At 39.7% G+C, this 25,113-nt stretch overlaps 1 protein-coding gene across 6 annotated transcripts in view; it reads right to left on the bottom strand.

Annotated features, from left to right (window-relative positions):
* Nucleotides 1-25,113, bottom strand: part of DENND1A (DENN domain containing 1A) — a 189,734-nt gene that overhangs the window by 98,093 nt on the left and 66,528 nt on the right. For all 6 annotated transcript variants that reach the window (XM_057408991.1, XM_057408993.1, XM_057408995.1 and 3 more), the window contains exons 6-9: nucleotides 9,036-9,105; nucleotides 8,028-8,108; nucleotides 5,774-5,827; nucleotides 494-604 (exon numbers count right to left, since the gene is read on the bottom strand). In XM_057408991.1, coding sequence (XP_057264974.1) covers nucleotides 494-604; nucleotides 5,774-5,827; nucleotides 8,028-8,108; nucleotides 9,036-9,105 — 316 coding nt within the window. The remainder of the gene's footprint in view (nucleotides 1-493; nucleotides 605-5,773; nucleotides 5,828-8,027; nucleotides 8,109-9,035; nucleotides 9,106-25,113) is intronic.

The following is a 25,113-nucleotide window of genomic DNA, read 5'->3' as shown; positions in this document are numbered from 1 at the left end:
GTTTTGATGTCCAGCCATTTTCAGAGGAGAGGACTCTAGAGTATTCAGCAGCTTTCATCTCTCAGACACTTGATGGAGCCTAAGTAGCATTAAGGATACACCTTATCAGACAAAACTGCAAAAATCTGAATTGCCAATGTATTTTAGCCCATCCAGAGAAGGTCACTGGAACATCCAGTTGACAGTATCATGATTTATCCATTTTTTTCCTGACAAGTGAATTATGACAAAGGGACTTCACTTCGGCATAAATGTTTGTATATTTCTTAATAAACACCCCAAGAATTCCTGCATCCAAAAGACCATTTTTCATTTGATCACTAGATGCTATCAGAGGTTATGTAAAATCATCACACCGCACCACAGAATTGAGTTGAGGTTGCATAGCTGAGGCTGGAAGGGGGACCTGGAGATCACCAGATCGTGTCTTGTATATGACTGTCATTATAAAGAAACACTGCGAATAGAAGAAATTATTCTGCATTTTACTTACAGTGCTCAGCTTACTACAACAAATGAGGATGCGGCGTTCATACAGCATACTGGCATAGAGGTGCAGCATGTTGTTGACATCAACTGCTACAAAATACTCTGTCAGATTTCTCTGGGAAGAGAAAGAATAATTTTTGATTCATTTTACAAAGTGAATTTTTACAAAAATTCAAAAAGCAAGAGTCCTTCACAAAAAAAAGAACCCCACCAGACTTCATCCTCCTATTATGCAACACCCACTATGTGGCTTAACACAAGCAAGCAGTATGTCACCTTATGTCAGAGTACTTTTTAACTGCAGTATCTTTCCCCTAACTTTTGGGGAGCTAGGTCCTGGCATAATAAAATGGATGATGCTTCACATACAGCTTCTTAATAGATAAAGACACTTCTCTGAGAAAAAACATGTTCTGTCACTTCTATGGTAACTTTGAAGTTGACTGATTAAGTACCAAAAAAAACCCATTTCACATCACAACAATAAACCCAGCTCCCTTAAGAGGACAATTCTACTATGATAAATGCAAATGTAAGCTCAGTCTATGCTACAGCGATGCTGATGACTGGAAATACATAGGGGCATTTAAGAGGCAATTTACAAACAGTTACAGAGGTTGTCTGAGCTCCTGACCTCATGCACCCAGACACAGGTTTCCCCTTGGAAGACAAGAAAGCACTTCCTTGGGGCTGGGGAAATGAGGAAGGAGATAAAATTCACAGATGCCCATCTCTGGTGAAGAGGCAGGATTCAAACACCCAATTTTACTTCAGTCATCAGTAGGTTTATATAGGATAAAGAAAATTAACAGCAGTAGAAGAACACTGTAAGCAAAGCACATCTGCAATCTGCCCTTAAAGTACAGAAAGATCAAGACACAAACAGGTAACAGTGCCAAAATGTTAGATATACACTGCCTAGAGACAACACAGGTTCCTTCCATGGTTTTGCTGCTCCGAATATTTAAAAGCACCAATGTAAAAAATACTGTAAATAACTGAAATTCAGGAAATGAAACTGAGCAAACTGCACAAGAGCCAGTTCATTCCCCACATCACCCCATCAGCCAACAACATCATCTATTCCTCACTACCAATGTAACTGCCCTGTGCACATGCTGCAGTGTTATGAATAATCTATCATTTACTAAATATTTAAGCTGTTTTCTAATAAACAGCAGAATGTGCTCCTAAGATCTTTATTAACAAAACTAGAAAGCCACAATGTAGGTAACTTGATCAAAATGTACTACAAAAAAAAGGAGGTTTGTGTGTAGAGGATATTTTCACGTCTTAAAACAGAGAATTAAAGAAACAAACAAGGGGAGGTGGTGGAGGACAAGGTAAATGTCCAAAATGCTGAAACAGGGAATTCATTAATTCATTTCCAAATAGCTTCTTACAGATATGGAAGGGCTGCTGTATGCTAAAGACAGTATTATACAAAAAGCACATGGGAGAGCAAAATTAGATTAGTCATGAATTCAAGTGCAATCTTAATCATCGTTAAATAAAAAAGTGCAGAAAAGCAAAAAGCAAATATGATTTAGAAACTTAAAGAAGCTCAACAAAGCCTATTAGCACTTTTGACAGATCCAAAGATAACTCTAAAACCACCAATACTTGGCCTGAGAAGTCTGCCAAGATGCTTCATACTGTGCAAAAATATGTTCCACAGCTTGCCATCCAAACACAAAGAACTAAAGAAAAATTAAGCATTGTATTTGGAAGACTTTTGCAGCACTGTGTAGATAGAGAAAAACTGAGCTCATTGTGGTTAGCTTCAAACATGTTAATATGAAGCAATCAGTCAGGTCTTTGTTACTGGAAAGCTGGAGCCACAGACAGGTATATTCAAAGAAAGGGGGGGCGGAAATTAGAAGCCAACATATTTTGCCAAAAACCTATTAAACTATCATGTACTTTTTCTGTATTTCTCATCCCATCTGTGCTGATTAGCATGATATTTTTGTCTAAACATAAGCTGTCTTCTCTATGGCTCTTCTTCCCCCTCTCACCCATCTTTCCACGACGCCAAAACACTGGTGCATGACGACACAATCACTGCAAACAGTGTGAATTAGAAGTATTTGTATAGCACAAGCACCCTTTGGTGCCAATCAGATCAGAGGCATGGCAAAGGAGCACATAATCCCCACGTTCTGCCTGGAGATGTAGATGTGTGTGTGCATGGACTGGTTGTAAGGCAACGGTATCCACTAGTGAGAGGAAAACAGACCCAGGGACGTCGTTTGCAATTATTCTTTCATCAAGTTTAGTCTGGTGAAATACTGGCTTTGACACAGAGATGTACCTTCAGATGGAAAGATTTGTTAAGGATTGAGTCTTCTCTGCTCTCAGAAAGTTGCCAGTGACACCTGTGAAGCATGTGGGCTGTATGGTAATGTATTGATACTGAGGAAATTCACGTGTTAGCTCGGAGTTTTATTTATAAGAAAGCTGTCATCTTTGAAGACGGAATTGGGACTTACACATGTATTTTGAAAGATACGTCTCGTAAGTGACAAAACCATGAATGAGTTAAATAAATACAAATGAAAGCATTCCAATTTGCAGTATAATTGTTGTGTATTTTGTTTCCCAGGATTTAAGCTGTTCCTGGGGGAGTAAAAGTGTGATTTTCAAGATAAAATTGGGTACAGGTATCCCCCACTCCTCACTGAGAGCGCTACAAAATTCCCTCACACTCCTTTAAAAGTTCATTCCTAGATCAATCATCTATTTGATCATCTGCTAATACCAGTAAACACACATGCACACTGACTTTTGAGACAGGAAAAAATCTCATGCACTTTTCTTCCTCCATCATCTAATGAAGAATTTCTCACTGAAAGAACAAGCCAATGAGCCCTCTCTGCAAAGAGTGAAGCCCAAACATGGATTATAGCTCACTTATTTTAGTCTGCTCTCCAACAGCTTCATGTAGAAGACTTCAGCAAATTCCCTCTTAGACCAAGTCAACAGAATTGAATCAGGTTTCCTTCTCTATTCTCCTTTGGAAATCTCTCATCTTACTTAGAAGCTTGTGTTCTTTCAAAAATCACATAATCAGAATCTAGCACAGGGTAGGTGATCTGGTGTGCAGCTAACACTTCTATAATGCCATGACGTTGTTTCGGAGAACAAAGTAATGACAATACACTTTATCAAATGGTGTAAATACAGAAATAAAAGGGAAAGGGCTTAAGAAAAACAGGTAGCAAAAGATGTGCTATAATAGACAAGTGAAAAATCAGGCATTTTGAAATATAGGACTCAGTGATACAAAAATACACCAGAACATCACACCAAGAACATGTCACCATTTCAGACTGGTAACTTGCCTGGTATCTGAAACACTACAGATACTACCAGGGAAGTTACAGTCTTGCATTGTATTTCCTGCACTGCACCCACATTTATTTCTGAAGTCACAAAACATTTACAAATCTTTCATGTAATTTAAATCTTTAGGAAAAGTCAATGCTTAGCTGCTACATGAAAGTGTCCATGCTAAATGCTTTTGTGACTCATTAAACATATTGATCTGACATGAAGTCAGATAATAAAGTTTGTTAACATTCCAAATAGACTTCTGTGCAGCTCTCCATTAATCATCACATACAGCTTCAAAGTTTGGCACTACTAAAACTTTTCCTAATACGGGTTTTAAATGTAATTACTGATAAGATATGTAGAATTTTGAATAAATGAGGCCAACTGATTAAAAACCATGAAGATTCATGCTCCTTTAATGTCCTTGTATTATTCCCTAATATGCTCCAATTCTACATGAAAGTTGCATTAACAGGCTGATAAAATACACATAAGAAATTACACATAACTCATCAGGAAAAACATAAGCACGCAAAATGCCTGAGACATAGAAGTCAACTGCAACAACAGTCAGATCAATGGATCTGATTTTCAATACCTTTCTTTCTTACAATGAGACCTAGCTTTTTAACTTTAGGTATATGCGTGTGTACATGTATATAAGTACAGGGGCACATATATTTGTTAACTGAAATGTTTTTCCCCTTCTGTTCCCAGAGGTGCCCTGGTTCACCCCCAGACACTGTCGAGTGCACCCTTGGCAGTGACATGGCTGCAGAGGATACCCAGGAAACAGTCACAGCCCCTATGAGGCACATCAGCACCACTCAATGGTTCAAAGAGGATGCTTTTTAGCATCACATGGCACTCCCTCCCACCCGTGAAGGCTGAGCGTTCAGCTTTCAAAGGGTTTCCAACTCCTTCTGGCCCAAGGCCTCTGCTTTTATAACAGCCTTTGATTCATGAACATTCATCATGTCTCCTGCTCAAATGTTTTGGGAAGCTGACTCATACCTTCAAATATAAAGCGAGCATCACCAGCAGATATAACCAACAGAGCATAAATACAGCTATACTTCCTGAAGCCTTTACTACGTACTGTGTTATTAAGCTGTTCCATATCAGTTAAAGCAGGACCAAGGCAGACAATCTACTTTTAATCCCTGCCACTGGTTTCTTGCCATTACTAGCTCATTACTCAATGCCTTCCAATTCACCAGCCCATAAAATGGAAATAAGCTGCCTTCTTTGCTCTCCAGGTGATTTGAGGCTTATCAAATAAAAACTGCTAAAGTTTGAGCAGATTAGCATAAAAGAGATGAGCATAAAATATAAACCCTCTAAACAAGTAACTTCATGTGTGGATTAGGACAGGATTTGACTCTTGAATTACTCCTAATGCATCATATTTCTACAAAATTAAGTACCTGAGAAGAAAGAGCACATCTATTAAATTTGCTGACAGGATACATGTCAGTATGAAAGTCTACGACACAAAAAAAAGCTAGCAACAATGTTACAACACAGAAACAAAAAGCCCCAAATGTAATCTGATATACAAATCATCTACAAATGAGATGAAATCTCTTGATCATTCCCTTTTCTTCCTTTCTTTCATGCCATGAACCGAGGTTTACGGTGCTAAGGCAGACAGCAAAATATTTGAGAAAGGAAACGGAGATAACCGGCATAAAAATTTGGCTGAGAGACAGAGCAGGAGCATAGTAAAGAGTATTTAAGAGCAGAAAATGCCGCATTGTCTTCCCACAGACCTATCATCTGGCTAGAAATCTGAGGCACGCTGAAACCTGCAAGTTCACTACAACACCTAGCAGTATTTTACAGAATATAATCTATTACTAGGCTAAAGAGAGGTAACAAATGTTATCTCTTTTGCTGCAGACATTAAACAGAAAAGGCAAAGTGCAAGGTCCTCTGGAGTACTCACATTTTCAGGTATACTGGGAAGCTCTCTGGTGTCAGGCACAGTAAAGTAAGAGTGCTAAAAAGAAGAGCAAATATTTATTATTGCAATATTGTCAAAAGCAATCTAAATGTATTGCTTGGTACTAGTAAGAGCAGTAATAGCAGTTGCTCAGCTAAGTAAAAACGACAGAACATTTGTTACCAACTACCAGTATAACTTCTTTGTCATGGGTTTCAAAGCTCAATTCTCAGATCACACATGCAATACGAAATGCATTAGGACAGAAAGTATCAAATGCTCCTGAAAAGTCATAGTACATTTTTTTGTTCTTCAGAGACACCGATACAGACTCACACAATGTTTGACATATGATAAGGAAACTCCAAGGCAGTCTATAATTCAAGACATCTTTTCCACATCTTGCATGATGGACTACAGGAAACATCAGCACACAGGTCCCTTTCTGACTTACAGCATCCCTAAATTTCATTCAAGAAAATGGTGAAGTTATGGAAATTTGCTGAAAAATTCTTCCTAATTTTTAACTTTTATGCCCACTGACCTGGAAAATATTATTAAAGTTCTACATCACTTTTATATGCCTCAAAAAACACATTTTGAAAGACCACATCTCATAATCCATGATACTGCTACCTTTTTTAACTGTCTGCATTCCAAAAGACCAGGTTCACTCTAGCTCCCAATGACCATGCATGACCTGCACGATCCTTGGTTAGGTCTTTGAGAAAGGAAGAGAGAAAATACAACCCAATCGCTTTTGTAAATCAGCATTGTATACAATTTAGATTATTTTTAAGGGTTTCATAATCTGTTTTAGGGCTACTGATTAATTCCTTGCTGAAGCTTTGAAGGTGGTTTATTCCTGGCATAGTTCCACAACTGGCACAATTTTCTTGTGGAGATATATGTATGTGTGTATATATATATATATATCTCAGACATTTCAGTGCTTCATGAACAGTCTATAACCCAAAATAGCAAGGGGCTATAACAGCCACACTGAATATAGACACTAAATGTATAAACACAATTTTTCGCTTTTTGATCTAGCACTGTTTCAGTTTAGTTCAAAAGATGCAATGCAAAGATACAGGAACACTATCTACAACTATATCACATATAGGAACCTCACCCTGACCCCAAAGCAGGCTTGTAAACAGTCAAAAGAAAATGTGTAAAGACACCCCAGTGAACAGCCCCTTGGCTGCTTCTTTTATATCCTTTCTTGCTTCATCACCCATGAAATGTCTGAGACAAGGGGAGACAGCAGCATTCCTTGAAACCACTGGTATGAAAAACCTGAAATATCCCAACTGATCATTGCCTTTTGAGACAGCTCGCCCCCTAAACAGAAATGCTGTTCAGAAAAGAGCTTGCCTCCAGAGGACTGGGACACTGCTGCTGCCAGCTGGTGACCTACTGAGGCCAAACAACTGCTACCTGTCGACTGACATTACAGGGCGAAGTGATGAGAGTAAGCTGCTCGTTGCCAAAAAGTACTTTAGAAGGAGTAAAGGAAATGAGAGGGAGAACTGTGGCTGCACACACCACTGGTTTCCATGTGAACTCTAAATGACTAATTGGCAACTGCAGTAATGTGCATCTCAAGTAGTTTTTCACTACTGGCTGGAACACAAAGTTGTTCTGCAAAAATTAATATGAAGACAAAAAACCCAAAAGACTAAATTCCAAATACAGTCATGTCAATAAAAGCCCACATTTCTATTCTTTCGGTCTTCTTTAATTTTCCTAGAAGATATAAGTATTAAATAAGTCCTTTTTTTGTGGGTGTGGGTGTTTTTTTTCTTTGGGGGAGGAAAAGGAATCAAAAGATGTGCTAAACAGCTAATACTCGAAATGCTGCTAGGACAGGTAGGTGACTGTTTGCTTTCCAGCTTTGTCCCCCTTGCAAACCTGCAAGATCTAGGAGCTCTGCAGAAGTGTGGGCAATAAATGTCATGTTGCTGCTCCGTGACCTCTTGCAGGTCACAGACGATAGGGCGAGAAATTTCCACGGGGAATATACACAATCTTCTTCCAATCAAAGAACAGCATTTCAAAGATATCTGAGGTTAAGGAAAGGGAAACAGAGGGCCCCAAATGTGAAAAGTGGAATTTCACAGCTCTGTGTCCTCACAGGAAAACAACATCTGTGTACCAAGTTCCAAAAAGGAGAATTGCTTTTGACATTCCTCTATTGTGATACGTAATGAAAAGTGAACACCTCACTTTATGTCTCTCCCACTCCACTTACCACTCCAAGATGAACAGAGGTTCCTGGCTCAGGGATGGCAAGTTTATGAAACGTTTCTAGGAGCTCACTCCTTTGACTATCCTGAAATAAGAAGAAGGAAAAAAAAAAAAGAATAAGAAGAATACTAAGTAGCCATAGCTGTAACAAGCAGAACTCCAAGACAGAAGGGCAACAGTTGTGGAACTGGGGGCTTAGATAACTTGCAAATATAAAGAAAAATGTGAAATAGATTTATACCTTAGACTATGAAGTTTCCTCTGAAAGCTGTTTTACAACATGATTTTTTATGAATACTACTTTTCTCAGATGTATTTCTACATATTTCTGCAACACAGAGTCACAACCTATGCACTACATAGTTACTAAGCTCAGAGCAAGCCAGTTTTTACCGCAACTTCTTTGTAACATCTCACTGGCTCTAGGGTAAAGCCAAATGCATATAATCCATTTGGATGAAGATGTGATCCTGAGTGCTTCTACCTTAAACGTGAATGATTCTGACAAATGCAAAATACAGTTATTACCACAAATTGGTAATAAATCAAAGCACCAACCTAACTGGGAAGATTATACCTGTAATACTTTAAATACATGAAACCAGGCTAGGTGCTGCAATCACATATATGTGATTTCTCTGTATCATGAATTATGATTTATAAACCTACAAGCAAATTTTAATGGCTTAGTTCAAACTGCAATATGGGAATTGCATGGATGTGCTGAATACAGTTCAGGTATGTGCAGTATGGGTGACTGCAGCAAAACCACTAAATTGGGCTGGATCCACAGTCACAGTCTTGGACTTCACCTTTTCCCCAAAATAATTTATTTGCAAAGGCACTTGCCCAGCTTTCAGCTTGGCTGAATATGACCTTCTGTGTAACTGCATCGTACAGATTAGTAATTCCCATGGTCATCTCTGATACAAGCACTTCTTAAACCGGCTTGTTTTTATCCTCTCTCCCTCATTCGATACTGAAGCAGGGAAAAGAAGGATTAGTGCGTTACCTGTCCTTTTGCTGAATAATCTGCCAAGACATTGAGCAGCTTATAGAAGACTTCAAACCATGGGAGGTAACTAAAAAGAAAACAGAAAGCAAAAACCTACATTTAATTTGCAAAATCTCAGTTATTAAATCCAACATTGCTGGCCTTTATGATACAGATGCATCCTACCAACACCCTTCACTGAACATGGCACTTCACAAATACCTCTTAGGAAAGCCACGAGACCTTCCATTTGAAGGACACTGCCAAAGGTTGTGGCAACCCTTTCCTTTGAGGACTGAGATCCAGTGCTTCCTCCTTCCCAGTGGAAGCAAGGAGCTCACCCTCCTCCTCATCCCCATATAACAAACATACAACCCAAAGAAAGTTTTCAGACTGTAAGGTAAATGCACACTGATGTTCATGTATGGTGGAACATTTGTAATCATAGTGGTTTCCCAAAGTCTATGTGGAATAGCTCTGTACAGCCCAGCAAACCACAGACACACAGTTATAAATCTGATACAACTCAATCTTTTAAACTGCATAACCAGTATCTCAGTTTTTAACTGCTGTCAAATGCTATTTCATCACAGTGCTTAGGCCAGCCCTTAGGTCAAACAGAAACTTTACCCTTAGTAAATTTGCACTCATCTTACACAAGAAAGAGAGAAACAAAATTAAGACAAACACGCAGAAATATCACATTCATTCCATAAAATAAGATAGAGAGCTAAGATGCTGCTTTTCACTACAGTCTGCTTTGGTATGATTTTGTGCCTTATTTTCACAGCATGGTTCTTTATTTCAATTCCTGTTAAATACCAGAGGAATCTCCCCTCAGCTGTAGCAAATAGCAACGCAGGTTTGTATGACGCACAAACAGATTCTTCTTTTAATCACAGATGCTTTCTGAAGCAAATGGGTTCTATTTTGATATAGTTAGACAGAATTTAAAGCTTTTATAAAATATGACTACATCCTGACAACTGTAAAGAATTAAGTGCCCCATGGTTCCTAACTGTACAGCTTTTAGTAATAAATGAAGTGAGAAGCTATATATGAGACAGATAAAGTGAATGGCACTCCATCATTAACATTTGTTTGAAGGCTGCAAATGCTACTGTAAAATGTAAGTAGCTTATCAAAATATACTGATAAGCAACTTAACTTTTCATGTTATATGACAGTATTATCATTTAAATTAATACGCTCTAAGCATCTTTACAAACTATGTATTAGAATAGAGCAGACAGACAATTACCACTTTAAACAGCATTTAAGTTTGGCATTATATTGTAAACAATCAAGAAGGATTACTTAGAAGATAAGTTTCTTTCTCTCTGTTTTGTTAAATAAACTTCAGCAGAGTTAAAAGCCATTACAAGGGTAACAAGAAATCCTCTCAAAACCTATCTGCTAAGTAGAGATTAAGAACCTGGTAAACAAATCCCTGCAAGGCAGCTATCAAAGGAGTTTGAAAAGACAGAAAACCAAGAAAGCTCCCTGATGTTATGAAACCAAACCTTGCTTCAGGAAGGCATATTTAAAGTTCTACTTAATTGCTCAGGGACCTTCCTGGAAAACTACATTGATGGAATTACAATAAGAATCTTCTAAAATATTACTCTGTTTATAATGTATGTGTATAATGTATTGTAACAGCAACAAAAAAATGTGAGTTACCGCAGTGTCCGCTTTGCCAGAGCTGCACTGCGTTTGAAGCCTTAACCCAGACCACGTTCCCAGCACCGCTGGCGACACGTGGTGCCTGTACCCAATGGGACAATGCCTGTTCTGAACCCAAGGTCGGGTTCTTTCTTCAAAGATTTACTCACCTGTATTGCTGGGACCTGTTTGTTCACATCCAAACCTCACCTCACTACAGACTGGAGCACACCAAACGTGACAGATCTGCACGTTCTATCCCCACGAATACTCCATCCACATCCAATTTTAATTCTTTAGCTCAGCACCTAGAAAATAGCTTCTATGACTCTCATCAAGCCTCATATTCACACAACATCAAAGCATCAGCAAACCCTCCATCCACCAGACGGGAAGGCAGAGCCCTATTTCTCTACACTCCTTGTTGGCTTTCCCATTTCTCTTCAGTGTTGTATCTTGCATTGAACTTCACTATTATCCTTTGTTTAACACTAACTCCGCCTTCTTTTAATCAGCGTTTTCCAAGTAATGATTTCGCATCACAGCATAAGCACTTCTTTTTCTCATTTTAAGAACACCTTTCCATTTTGAGGAGAGATGTCTTCTGTGTTGAAGTGAAGAAGTTAGTGGGCATTTGGAGACCTCAGCACAGAACAATACACAGGAAGCCATGTAGCTCTTGCTTGAGGGAGGTGCAAGACAAGATAAAACAAATCAACCCAACACAATATTGTGTAAATTGTGTAGATGATCTCGCAGCAATTTTCACCTCCCTCCTTCACAGAATTCAGGATGTCTCTCACCCTGAAACCCCTGGATACGTTAGAAAACTTCAGCACTTTTACTTCATCACTTATTCCATGTGTTTACTACTCAGAGTGAAACAATCCTGCTTTTATTAGACCAAACTGTGACCAGTTCCAGTTGCCCCTCTCCCAAACATTAAAATCAGGAAATACAGTTATCTGCATGTTCCTAAATCGCTGTCAAAAGGAAAAAAAGAGACATGGATGTTGTCTTACAAAAAGCAAATCCTTGAGGCAGGCTCTAAACAACCCTCCAAAGAAATGGAGGTTGAATTTATAACCAAAAACTTTCTGTACCACATGCAACTTAAGTAGCACAACTAGTAGCACTACTGAAGATTTATGGCTTATGACTTGCTCATATTTAATTTGTAACCAAACACTTCCCCTTCCTCTTAGCTACCTTAGAACTTTTGATTAACTCTTGTTTTCACAGGTCATAGGTTAAACAAAGGAAGGGAAGCGCTCTGGAGTGAGACTGCCCAGAGCACCATGGCACGGGAGCACATGAACCCGCGCACACACATCCCCCTTCCAGCAACATCAAAAAGCGATAGACTGGAGATTCTTCAAGGGAGTTGAAGTTCAAAGACTCCAATGAGCATAAATCAGCTTGTGGTTGAAGAGTAAACAAAAATAAAATGGCAATCTGAAATGTTCATTTTGCTAAATTACACCTGTTTTCAGTTTCCTTGCACACACACACATGCACACACAGTGACATATTTGCCACAAATCATGCGAATCAAATCAAAGCCTAATCAAATTAGGCCTCTGCAAGCTGAGAGACCCGCTTGGGGCTCTGCTGCTCTCTCCCTCTGAGCCTCCAGTGTGCAGTGCAGCCTCAGTGCTGGAGAGAGGCCAGTCTGATGGGAAGCAAGTACGAGCACAGGAAAACTGCTTATTATGCTCCATAAGGTCTGCACAAACTCTACAGCACAAGTTGCACAGTACCTTATTCAGTAACTCATATGTCATCACCTTTTTAGTGCACTCCTTGAAAGTACAAAACATCATTAGTTACATGTGTCACAGCAATTAGGGTCAGTCAAAACGTTAAGACAACAGCACTGTATTGCAGCTTGTAAATACAAATGGTTCCAAAATGTGGTGTTTAAAGAGCAGTGGTGCAAACCCAACCACCGGGAGGCCAGCCTGAGACAACAGGAAAGATGTAAAAACGAGCACATTAGCATGATAACAAACCCCTGCATAGGGTGTTTGCAGTTATGAGGAGGTTCACCTTCACTGGAGTAGACTTACAACAAGTAGAGCTTTTGTACCTGGACTGCAGAGGGAGATGCAGGGATGGGGGAAGAGGAGGGACGTAGCCAGCCAGTGCTGCGGAAGGAACAACTCGCCAACCAGCACTGTGCTCACAAGCCTGACCTATACTTCAAAAGTTACACTCACCAGAAAATGTCATCACCCAATACTGGCTGCTCCACAGATGAAGCTGCTGCACTGAGTCAATTCAGCTTTGTGTTTTTCGACAGATTAATCCACTCGTGCGCTTCAACATGTGAAAGATAAAAAACAACCCCATCACAGCAACACATGTGAGGTCAGGTTTTCTGACCTCCAGAAAGCACTGCAACCAACAGAGGGCATTAAGCTAGTGCTTTGGAAATAAAGCAACTGTGCTTCTATGCACATATGTACACACATAAACCATGCATGTATACATGTGTGCATATTGCCACTACCCAGCAAGAAGGATGCAGTTAAGAGATGAGCCAACAGAACTCCCTTTGGTGATACCAAGTTGCCAACAGCAATGAGATCAGACACACAGCTTCAGTACAGGGTTTTGGCTGCTGCCCTATGTAAAATGAATCAAACTCAGTAGTTATTGGACTTGAAACTGAACAAACTTATGAGAGCTACTGGTTTATCTCCATCAGAATATAGACTGTCTTCCAACAGACACATCAGCCCAAAGAATGATAACTCCATTAGAGAGACTGTCTATATGCAAAGGCTAATTTAATCAAATGGAATTGCCCAAGAGTAAGTAAGAAAATGCAAGATCTTTCAGAACAGCAAAGTGGAAATGTGTAAGCAACATATCTACACTGGCATCCAGCTGATTTCTTTATCAAGTAAAAGATGCCTTCCTCAGGAAAAGCAGCTGTTTCTCATCTACTTCTGAAGCATTACTAATGAACAGAGGGTTTGATAATAAATAGACTTTCTTTGAAATGTGAAAATTTCACCATTATCATTTCTTTTGATATCTTTTGAGCACTCATTAGCATGAAGGAGAGTTATAAGTTATAACATGCACTACTAAATCACTGCAGCTATCTCACAAATGCCATGTACATCCAAGGACAAAGGTAAAGAGAGGCTGGGCAAACATGGTATGGAACTAGGAATTGTTGTTAGAAAAGTACATCTCCAATGAAGTCAATGTACAAAGAGACAGATTTTCCAGTGTTGATTGTTACAGACAACAAATGAAGGAGAAAGCAAGAGCAAGAACGTTGTGAAAGCTGAACTCATCTAAATAAACTCCCATGGAGCAGTGAAGAGTTTCAAAGTGTAGTGAGAACTTCAGCAGCAAAACCCCTCCATATTCCAGCGTGGCAGCAGCAAAGCCCAGTGGCAACAGGTACCTTGTGAAATGATTTATGAAGATTTGCTAATTACCAGAGCAAACTTGTTTTTAACATTAACAGCTCCAGTGCTCAATTTTACTGGAGTGCTGACACCATGAAAAAGCAAAGCAAACACTTCTGGAAAGGAACCTGTACCTTTACGCTGTAGTACCTTTGGGTTCCTTTGAACCCTACAAAGAAAAGTACCACCCTAATACAGGAACAACTTCCAGTCCGTATACAGGCAGAACTGCACCTCTGACCAACACAGCTTTGGCATTTGAAGTTCATGAGACCGAGTCTAACATCAACATATTTAATGCAGCATCTCCTAATAGACCAAGTTGTAAGCACACATAACTTTTATTCCTTCCACTCACACAGATCAGAAGTGGAATTTTTAACATGTATTTATTTATAACACATACTATATATTTTGATAACAGCATAACCAACTGCCATCTCCCTTGCTAAACAGAACAGTCATTTCCATTTTACAGATGGGCATGCTTCGCTGTAGTGACAGGCTCACAAAATCTGTCTGTATTAGCCAGGATTGGATTTGGGGGGCTCCTGAATCTTGACCTTTTGTTTAATACAATAACCTACAGTGGCCTGGAATATTTAATTCTGCCAATAATGAGCTTGGCTTTTACTTAAACCATAGTAGGCATCATCACTAACTGCACTGGAAATCCTCCTGATTGACAAAAGTGTAAGGAAGAGGAAATTCAGGCCAAGTATTTCTTCTGCCAGCACAACTTGTGCATGTGTCAGTAAAACACACTGGTGTTTCAGTTCATGGACTCTGAATAATTAATGCAAAACACATATGACCTGGTCCTTAGCTGAGGCAGTGAAATCACCACAAAGCCCAGCAGGTTCTTATGTGCCAAAGTGCTGGTCTAATGAGAGAAACACCTCTCCTTGCATGGTCATGCTCACATGATGTGAGTGACTTCTACCATTAGGTGTACGTACTCCTCACTCTCCATGTTCACTCCAAGCAACGTCACTGTCCCACACTTCAAGTCCTTATGTGATTAATATATGAGATCAAAATCTCAAGTAAGATCCAGCAAAACTGGAAAAAGATGGAGTTAATTATTGTTATTATTACTACCACTATTATTAACGTACCAACCGGTATCATGTTCTATTAAAAGTTAATAATGCTGATTGTAGTTTATAATGATGAACTAAGTTTTGTTTGCAGGCACCACGCTCTTCAGTGGGTTTATCCAGATACAATTAAAATAGCAAAAGTACAACCATCAGAAGACTTCTTCCCTTCATTAAAAGTGTGATTTCCCTTTAAATGATGCCCAAATTCCACCTTGATTTTTAACAGCTAAGACCAAGTTAAGTCATTTAACTACATCTTTTTTAAATAACCCCTTCTCAAGGAGAGATGAGCCTGTTATTTCCCTTGCAGGAATACAGTATTCATTTTTCCCCCTCCTTTCCTACCCCCTCATCTCCCTCAATGTTTCCAGCATTTTTACAAAACACATTTGAAAGCACCAAGGCATCTCTGTGCTCATTTGGGAATTTCCATAGGCTAAATTCCCAGCTCAGCCATTTATGTGTTCCAGTGTGTCTTCCCCTACACCTTATGAAACTCAGTACATCATTATTCTCTTTTCTAGACACAGACTATTGACACATTCTCACACTTGTAAGCTTAAACACATACACACATACCCCAAATCTCCACAGCAACATCTGTGCATGTTGATGAGATGCAGGCTCACCTTCCACAGCATCAGCCAACAGCCTTTTTGAACATCAGGTTGGGGTTTTTATTATTTCAAAGTTCTGTCTCTGCATTAGACCTCAATCGCTTGTAAGTGCCTCTTCCACAGTGGAAAGCCACCCAAATCCTTTCCTTTTTTCACTCACAGGATTTCTTGCCTTTTTGCATTTTCCCCAATTTTGTTACAACTTCTCTTTCGTTATCACCCATGAGTGATCTTTCCATGATTCAGTTAAAAGTTCTGCAGCTTAAGCACATGACTCACGAACATTTTTCAGAAGCCTTTCACCCCACAGAACCGCCTCACACCGAACTTGTGCACCTCATCTTATGGGGCATCTTAATAGTATAATTGTCAATAGCAAGTGCTTACTTTGGTGACTTGCCACTGTGTATTAATAATAAAAGTCAATTAAAACATTGTCTTTCCTGTTTTTCCACCCAGTGTGACCAAGGAGAAGCAGTTACAGCAAGTCTCTCTTGCACAAAGCCTCCCAAGTTCACTAAATGCCACTATTGAACCCAACTGCTCCCCAAACAGCCACAGTGGCTCTTGAAACGCAGCAGCAGCACCTCTCACAAAAGACAGCTCAGAGGCGCTGAATACACCCCCTTCAGCAACACCAAGCCAGAAAACTGTGACAAAGAGATTTATGATGTAACAATTTTACATTTTAGGCAAGCTAAAAAGTGCAAGGGCAGCTTGAGATAACCATTCCAAGGGGCTTTTGTTAGTGTGCTAACATCTAATTGGGACATCGCAAATGGAACTGAAGTCTGAGTTTGACGAAGCTGTCACCCTCTCTCAGATTCTTTGTGGTCACTCTAAAACCTTAGGAGGAAGGAAAAAAGAAGTCCAGTGCAGCTGCACTGTGGAATTTATGTAAATAAAATGAATTCAGACCTTTAGCATTACAGTATGCAACATCATGAAGCACCCACCTATCAAGCCGGCACACAGTGAACGCCCCGCTTCAAGCGGGAGCCCTCTGAGAAGGAAGAAAACAACAGAATTTTACAGGCTGAAAAAGAAATAGCTTTTCCATGAAAAACATGCCTTGGACTTCCACTGGAAAGCATTTTATACAGGAAGAATCTGTTTTTTAACTACCTGGAGCATTACACTTCAAACTGGACAATAGGAATACGTATCTTTCGGCTGAAAGTCCATGCATTAACATCCTATATTCTGTACAAAGATAATGCACATTCACAGGCGCATAAATACAGGCGTATTTTAGAACATACAAGATTAAGTATCTTCAGTAGTCAGGCTTTTTTCTTGTGAATTACTGACCACTGCAAAATTTTAGGAAGTTTACTGAATTTTATGGTAGACTAGTTTGTGCTTAATGTATTTCAGAAGTAGCTTTAAGGTCTGGTCTGTTGCTGGGGACTTTCTGTTTTCCCTCTGGTAGATCATTCCTCTTTAAAAATCAAAGATTTTTAACTTCTAACACACAAGTTATTCATACCATTGGGAAAACTTGCCAAGTGATATTTCTCCAGTCAGTCCACACAGAGAAAAGAGAAAGGAATTCATTTAAAAGCAAAAAACCTAGGGTCTGCTGAAACAAAATGCAGAAGTGTGAGTAGATTTTGGAGAGTACATACATCTCTAAAGCCTGGGGCACAGGCTGATGACAGAAGAACTGTGCAATTTGATCAGCTTTACAGCAGTGTAAGCCCTACTACACAAGGCTTTCATGGAGTAGAAAGCTGCAGTTCTTACTGTAGCCAGCTAATATAGGCAGGTCTGACCAGGTATACCTCAAATTCAGCATGCCAGGATGATTAACTCTAGGAGATCAAGGGCATTATCTTAGAAAATAATAATGACAATACAACCAATGGTGTTTAGTAGATGTAAAATTAAATGGGAAGTTCCATGAACTCCCTAACACAATCATAATGTCTCTTGTTCCTTTTCCAAAGGGAAATTTGTGTATCTTTGGGGCTTTTTAGTTTAAGACCAAGCAAGAAACTTTTCAAGCATGCTCAAGAGCAAAGGACCAAAGTAGAGACATGAAATAAAGGTACATAAGAAGTTTGTTTGCATTTATAAGGCAAACACTAACGATCATGTCTTTATTAAAACCACAAGCAAATGATAGCCCATAAAGCAGCCTTGGTGAGAAGATGGATATACTGAAGTGCTTGACAGTGTACAGTAAGGCTTATGAAATGCAACGAGATAGTCTTGGAGTTAAAAAGACAATGATTATGTTCCACTTAATGTCAACAGGGATATACTGAACAATGTTTTTACTTGGCCAGGGTAAATGCTCTGATTAGCAAATAAGAGGGCAGAGAACAATCTTAAACTGAGAAAAGTGACAGATTATTCTGGCACTAAATTTCCTGAACTTAAAAAAAACTCCGTTATGAAGCAGTTAGAGGAGTTTGGCACACGAGGCTTGATTTTAAAACAGTAGGATGCATTAGACAGCATGAGAGCCTAAAGATCACCCCTGAAGTGACAATACAGAGAAGGGATTCCAAAGGCTTAGCTTGTCAAGGAATCTCTCTTCTCAACCCACGGCTAGAAGCACACATGAAAGTGCTGGAAGAGAGAATTCTGGATGTGGCAGACAATCTGAGATCCCACTAGGTTTGAGACATCTGGCATCAGTTGAAATCCATCACATTTCATTTGGGGATCAAAGACTACTGCTAAGTCTATCACAGGTTGAAATAGTAGATCCTGAACAGCCTTTTCATCCCAATGCAAATTAACCCTTTTACCTTGACCAGAGAAACAGCTCCTTTTCATTACAGGCTCCAACCCCACAAGCTTGTTCAGCTCTGCCCTCTAGTAAGGACTAAAGTTTCAGCTGAAATTTCGGTAGAATTATGAACTTTTTATTCTAAATCAAACACGCTCCCTATCAGCAAAACACACAACATGCTGCAGAGCACTGCTGCAGTGGGTCTGGAAGCCTCAGGGCTTCCACATATTTTGTATCACCATCTGTAATGTCAATAAATTCCTGAAGAGAAGATAAAATTTATGCACCTCTGTGGTCAGGAGCCCCACTGAAAGGCTGGCAGGGACTTCTGTTCAGCTACTTAAGAACTTCAACATGTTTAAAAGTTGAAGCTGAGCACCAGTTGTGCTTTCTATAGTCTCTGTCTCTCACAGGGCCTTTTGTTCTTGAACCAGGACTGGTTTTTCCACCCAAACATTTTGAATCAGCCATTAACCTATGCTTAACTTAAGGAGAAAAAACAGAAAAGGGTCTGAGTGCCAAAAACTCCAAGTTAAGAAATTTTGAATGTAATAAACACAGCTCAAAAGCCATGCACACCATTACTGTAGCAGGTTCAGAGGATGACTCCCAACAGGCCAACACACTACACTTCTAGAAGTATCTGCCTTGTGTAGCACCAATGCCCATCTGTGGGAAAGAACAACTCAGTAGGACAGGAAGATACATTTAGAGAAGAATAACAAGAACTGTCAGAATAATATTTAAGGAAGGAAAGTATCAATTAGCTAAATCATAGGAGGAAGGCCAGGGTCTTCCCTGCCTAATCACACTGTCACATGAGAGAATTAATTGCCCTGAGGCACAGAAAGGAATATCTACTTACTAAAAGCACGCCATGTGGTAAATATCCCAGTCCAATGGATCAGCACCATGAGCTGACTGAGGAAAAGCTTGGAGAATCATATCAATAAATACAGGAAAAGTTCAGGATCACACAGGAAGTATCCCATTTCTGACTACACAGGGAAGACGTATCCTCAGAAAAACTGGTAAGCCCAGATGGTTTTGCAGTGGCTCCTTTTTCTAACCACCACCACCCCCACCCCCCCCCGTAGCATTATTTCACTCCAACACCAAAGAAACAAAGCTGGATAACTCAGCTTCATATCCTTGTATGTTCATAAGGCAACATTCTAGGATACTACGTTGATTCTTTGTATTTTAGTAAATTGAGAGAAAATTTGGGTCGAGAATGAGCATATTTCAGTAACAGAGAGAGAAGAAATCAATGATATGTTTCCTGCTCTGGAATATTCTCCTGTTGTTTCCTATTGGCAAGAATCAAGCTTAACTGCAGCAAGATCTTTCTTAGTTCCCTTGCAAAGGGCAGGAACTTCATTCCTGTGAAGAAATCCTCACATATTCAGTGGTAGTAGACATGCCTCCTAATAATAAATAAAGTCTGGTCCCAAAGTCAGTTGGTAGCAAGTCATAAAAATTAAACTCAAACCCACCCACAGCTCAAACAGGCAAGCAAGAAATTCATGATTATTTCAGTGCTATGGTAGCACTTGAAATTCATAATTTGGGAATGTGAGAAACCGGGTTAGTCACATAAGAATCACTTTACTTACAGCAAATAAGCATTGGAAATACAAGATGTGAATACAGTCCTCGAACTGAAGACTATTTAAGGATCATGTCAGTGAGTCCGATATTTGATTTCAGGTTGTCTGTGACCACAATGTACAATGTCTTAGGCTTCACAACAACCATTTAGATGCAAAAAGCAGCTTATGGATGTATGACAGAACTTGACTCTATACCTGCAGAAACAGGGCTGATGAGCCAGATCAACAAACTTCCTGAAACACGCACACAAATGAACAGAAAAGACTCTCTGGCCCTTTAACTGGTGAGAGGGCACAGTTTTTCTTTATGAGACTTCTTGTCTAACCATCAGTTTAAGCAAATGGTTAAAACAGGAGATTGCCCACAGTCTCTGAATGCTCAAGCTGATGCACCAATTAATTCTAAAACACACTGAGGGAAGTTCCTGTAAGGTAAATAATATTTGTATTGTATAGTCTGAAGGAACATCTGTCCCTTATCAAGCACATTCATTAACAGCTGAGGTTACAAATTAAGATTTCTATTTCAGATCCGTGCAGAGTCCAGACAACACTGCCTCAAATGAACCCAGATAAAGCCTTTCTCCTATTATTACAGTGTGGCTGAATCACATTTTCTATTGAAACAATATGCAGAAGTCAACTCCTGCAGCTTTTCTCAGCAGTTCTACCTCTCAGAACAGCCCCTGCTTCTCCAATTACCACTGCATAACCAGAGGGCTCCTGCCACATCTTGATTTCTGAAGGAGGAAGTTGCCATGTAATCTCGTTGGGAGAATGTTGTACACATCTGTCAGCAAGTACAGGATGGTCTCATTCCTGAGAGACATGCTTTGTAAGCCTTCAGACAGCAACCCAAAAGTGGTCTGTTTGTGGAAGAGAAGATCTATCCATCTTCCACTTTAACTACTTCCTCAATACGTTTTTGATGCCAGGGAACTGAGTTTTCCCCAAGGTGATGCGCTAATTCGGTCTGTATTAGCCCTAAAATGGAAGTTTCCAAGCCAGTCAGCCAGGGCCAAAGGTAATAAAAAGTGACATGATTTAATTACTTCTGTTACAGTTGTTCAGCAACTAAAGAAGGTGTGACATGAAGCCCTAATTAATTAATTAAAATTGGTTTCTGGTCAGTAGGCAAACCCAGGGAACTAGTGGACTAGAATGCAGCGTTCTCAGCTTTCTCCAATTCCACCAGAAGCAATACATTAGTGTTACTAGCACTTGACATTTTTTGTTGTGATCCTTCTCACCGATATGTTACAAAAGCGTTTTGACTTGCGGTCAAGATTAAGGCTTTGGCAAAATCTGCAATAAACTTCCTCTGACGCATCTTCACTATTCCTTAAATTCACTAAAAGGCAGTTAAATTCACATAGCCCTGCAGTGGTCACGTAGAGGGAAGAGGAGAAGGGAGGAGAGGGGGACATTTTAAGGGATCCTGTGTTAAGATCAAGTAGTTTTAAGTCCTAACTAACTTTATATTGTAGATTTACTCATATTCTGAAAGCAAATACTGTTCTTGTTTCGCATTTTCACAACTCCAATGATACCAGTTAATGTCAATAAATTTGAGTTCAGAACCCTTCATTTCCCAGAGGCACACCAGCACAGATAAACCAAAACAGCAGGACAACAGCACAGAAATGTTACTTTCACTACCCCAATATCCTAATATTTTGCTCCGAGAGGGAATATTCAGAATGAATGGCACCTATCACAGCTATAAAAACTACCCAGGGTTTGTTCAGTTAAATCAATTGACAGTTCCAATCCAGGACTGTTACATGACAGTAACTATTTCATCTGAAAACCAATTTCCATCTGAAATCTAATCTCTGATCTTACACAAGAGGATTTCTTTTGTTTTAAAGTTATTTATTTTGACAAGAATTACCTTAAGATATAGGTGTGGGGGAAGACAAAAAATCATGCATGGAATATTATAACAGACAGCTAAAATCCTAACTGGTCTTTCTTCTTCAACCAAATATCAATGATGAATCTTTTACCCATCCACCCTTACCTTTAGCTATTACCCAAAATGACCATAAGGATTCATTCCTCCCTTCTACACAGACTCCTTATGCTATTAAACTGCCCTTCACTTTTTAATACTACTACTAATACTACTAATAACTTATTAATTTATTTATAAGTTCTTTATAAGTTATAGAACTTACTATACATTATTATTATTGTTTCCTGAAGGAATGCTCTATTTTACAGCACGTGCCCTGATGCCAACATACTTGTGCCTCTGACTGCACTTCCATGAACACAATATACCTGAACTGGGATCCCCCATTTTACTACTATGATGAAAAGCAGCAGGCAGCAGCCCGAGATGAAACAAGAACAAAGGACTGTCAGCAGAGAAGCAACTTGCGGTAGGAGCCCTGCATTAGTTTATACGGTCAACAGGTTCAGGAAATGTATGGAGCAACTGAAATCTGTGGTAAACTCAGCGTAGGGCAGCAGAAGTTTCCTTGCCTTGCCCCTGCACATCTCATCATTGTTTTCAGTCAGCAAGTGAAAATGTCTATTGACAGAAGAAACAAAAGATACAGAACGCAGCACCCCTTCCCCTCAAGAGAACTATACAGAGTTCTAGGTTCTAAAGATCTGCGACTTTGAATAGTTGCAACATTACTTACGAGACGAAACAAACTGCCAAGTGTTTCAATATACGGCACAGACTCCTTGTGCTTTGGATGCCACAGGTGAGACAAACTAATAACACCTTTGACTTAGAGCAATGGCCTAGATGGCAAGAATTCTGCTCTGACAATTGGGAAGAATTGGGAGAGTTGACCAACAGCCCAGATCACAGCTCACTATGGAAAGCATTAACCCATGCCTGCAGAATTGAGAGCCTGGGACACATCACCTCCTTATTCACATCCATGAGAATGGATGTTCCCCAAACCTGATGCTATGTGCCTTAAAGTGCTGCCATACTGTCCTGGGTTCAGCTGTAACACACACCCATATTCCCATCCCTGTCCTCCCTATCTCTGCTCTGCTCCCTGTCTGCCTGGCACAGCACCATTTTAGGAAGCTTACACTGACAACATTTCACTTCCCACTCAGGATCAATAGAAAGCAAGAAAGAGCAAGAAGGGAAACACATCTAGAGTTTAACTGAAATGTACATTTCCCTATTACATCATTACGAACTTCAGAACTACAATGCTTTTTTTACCACCACTGCTGCAACAGTGTTTTAGAACAAACCCCTCTGCACTACCCAGGGGCAGGGATCCACTGGTGCAGGTTCTAGAGTGAGATTTGGAAGCATTTTACTATTACGCTCCTCATAATTCAAACTCTGTTTTGTGTCTGTCTTTATAGGTCATTGTTGGCCAGATGGAAAATATTAAGGAAAAAGGATTGCAACTAAATCAATCGGCTGTAGTCTGCTGCCAAAAGGCCCCAGGCTAACTACAAACAGATTTGCAGGCAGGCTCTGCTCCGTTACAACCCAGGATCTGGCACATCCTTTGCCCTGACTAACAGCAGGAGGGCACGAGGCCAGCTGAGAGCAGCTACTGTGCCAAACAGACTGTGCAGGTCTTCCTGCTTGAATGCTTCCACAGAAAAGAGGAATCGATGGGACTCTTTTGTAAACAACTCCCAGTACTTTGTGGCTGCCACTAACTTCAAAAGTGGTATAACTTTATCCCACTATAAAATTAATGCAAGTACACAGCTCAGGCTCGATACCAAAATCAATATGTACAGAAATAAACACCAGTGTTAAAGGACAACACTTAAACTTTCAATTAATGAGGTATATATATGCACACATACAGTGAAAACCAAAACGAAAACATCTTTTCTCCAATGCCAAGCACCGCCTAGGAACAATTAAAAATGGTTGAACAGCAGCCAAATCAAGTACTCATATCGATAGTCTTTGCAACCTCTTATTTACAAGTAAGAAGGAATGTAAATTTGGTTATTGAAAATTTGACTTTTACTGTTTCTAATATAAGTAATTCTGAGGAGGTACCTTTTTTTGGTACAGCTCACATACACAGTTATCCATCAGCAGGTCCGGTTTATCTGGGAAGTTCAGTGGGAAAAACTTATTTTCTTACTACGAACCAACTTCTTACATATTTGACACATTACTCCAGGCACACGTCCTGCCCCAGCTGGACCAGGGCAAGTACGGCTCAACTGGTTGCCTTAAGCATGCTACCTTTATTTTTCTTTTTGCAATCAAGATAAAACCTCACGTTTTGCACAAAGACATAAATACAATAAAAGAAAAATTGATAGAAACAGAGGGGAACTTCTCCTTCAAACAGCAGCAGCAGCTGGTCACATTCATCTGACTTTGCATCCCCTACTCCAACCACAAGGCATGTGTCACCAGCGAACACAAAACAGGAATGAAGGTGTCCATAACAAGGCACAATGAAAGCCCAGAATTCATTTTAAAGCAATGTAGCCAGTGTCCTGACATTACCCTAAAAGACATTTCTCTCTTTCAGAGCATTTGTCATTACAGAAAAATCCAGAGTACAGAACTTGTAATGTTATCTGCCTTTCTTAATCTTCTTCCTATTGCATTTAGCATTTGAGTTTTAATGCACTTCAACATCAGGTAATTTGCAACTAGAGGACCCAGTACAACCAGTAACATTTTGGAAATGTACATAAAGGTGAAACAAGAGGGTAAAAAAGGCTGGAAAAAGAAACAAAGTACCTTTTTCCTGATGGATTCACTTTGCTACTATGATAAGTAACACAAATAGAATTTAATATAGCAAACCTACTGAGTGTATTTGGGAACTTGCTAGAGGAAGGAAGCCTTAACTCCATCCATTTCTGCCGGGCCAGCCATGCAGCTTGCCATTTTGGCACCTGTGATCCTAAAGTGTGCAGGTTAGCAAGGTTCTACCTTATTTAAATTTCAACA

Source organism: Pezoporus wallicus, unplaced genomic scaffold (assembly GCF_028554395.1).
Source record: "Pezoporus wallicus isolate ANWC-B61680 ecotype Strahan unplaced genomic scaffold, APGP_CSIRO_Pwel_v1 contig_8341, whole genome shotgun sequence".
NCBI lineage: Eukaryota > Metazoa > Chordata > Aves > Psittaciformes > Psittacidae > Pezoporus > Pezoporus wallicus.
The sequence above is the reverse complement of the archived record's forward strand: the minus strand, read 5'-3'. Positions and strand labels throughout refer to the sequence as shown.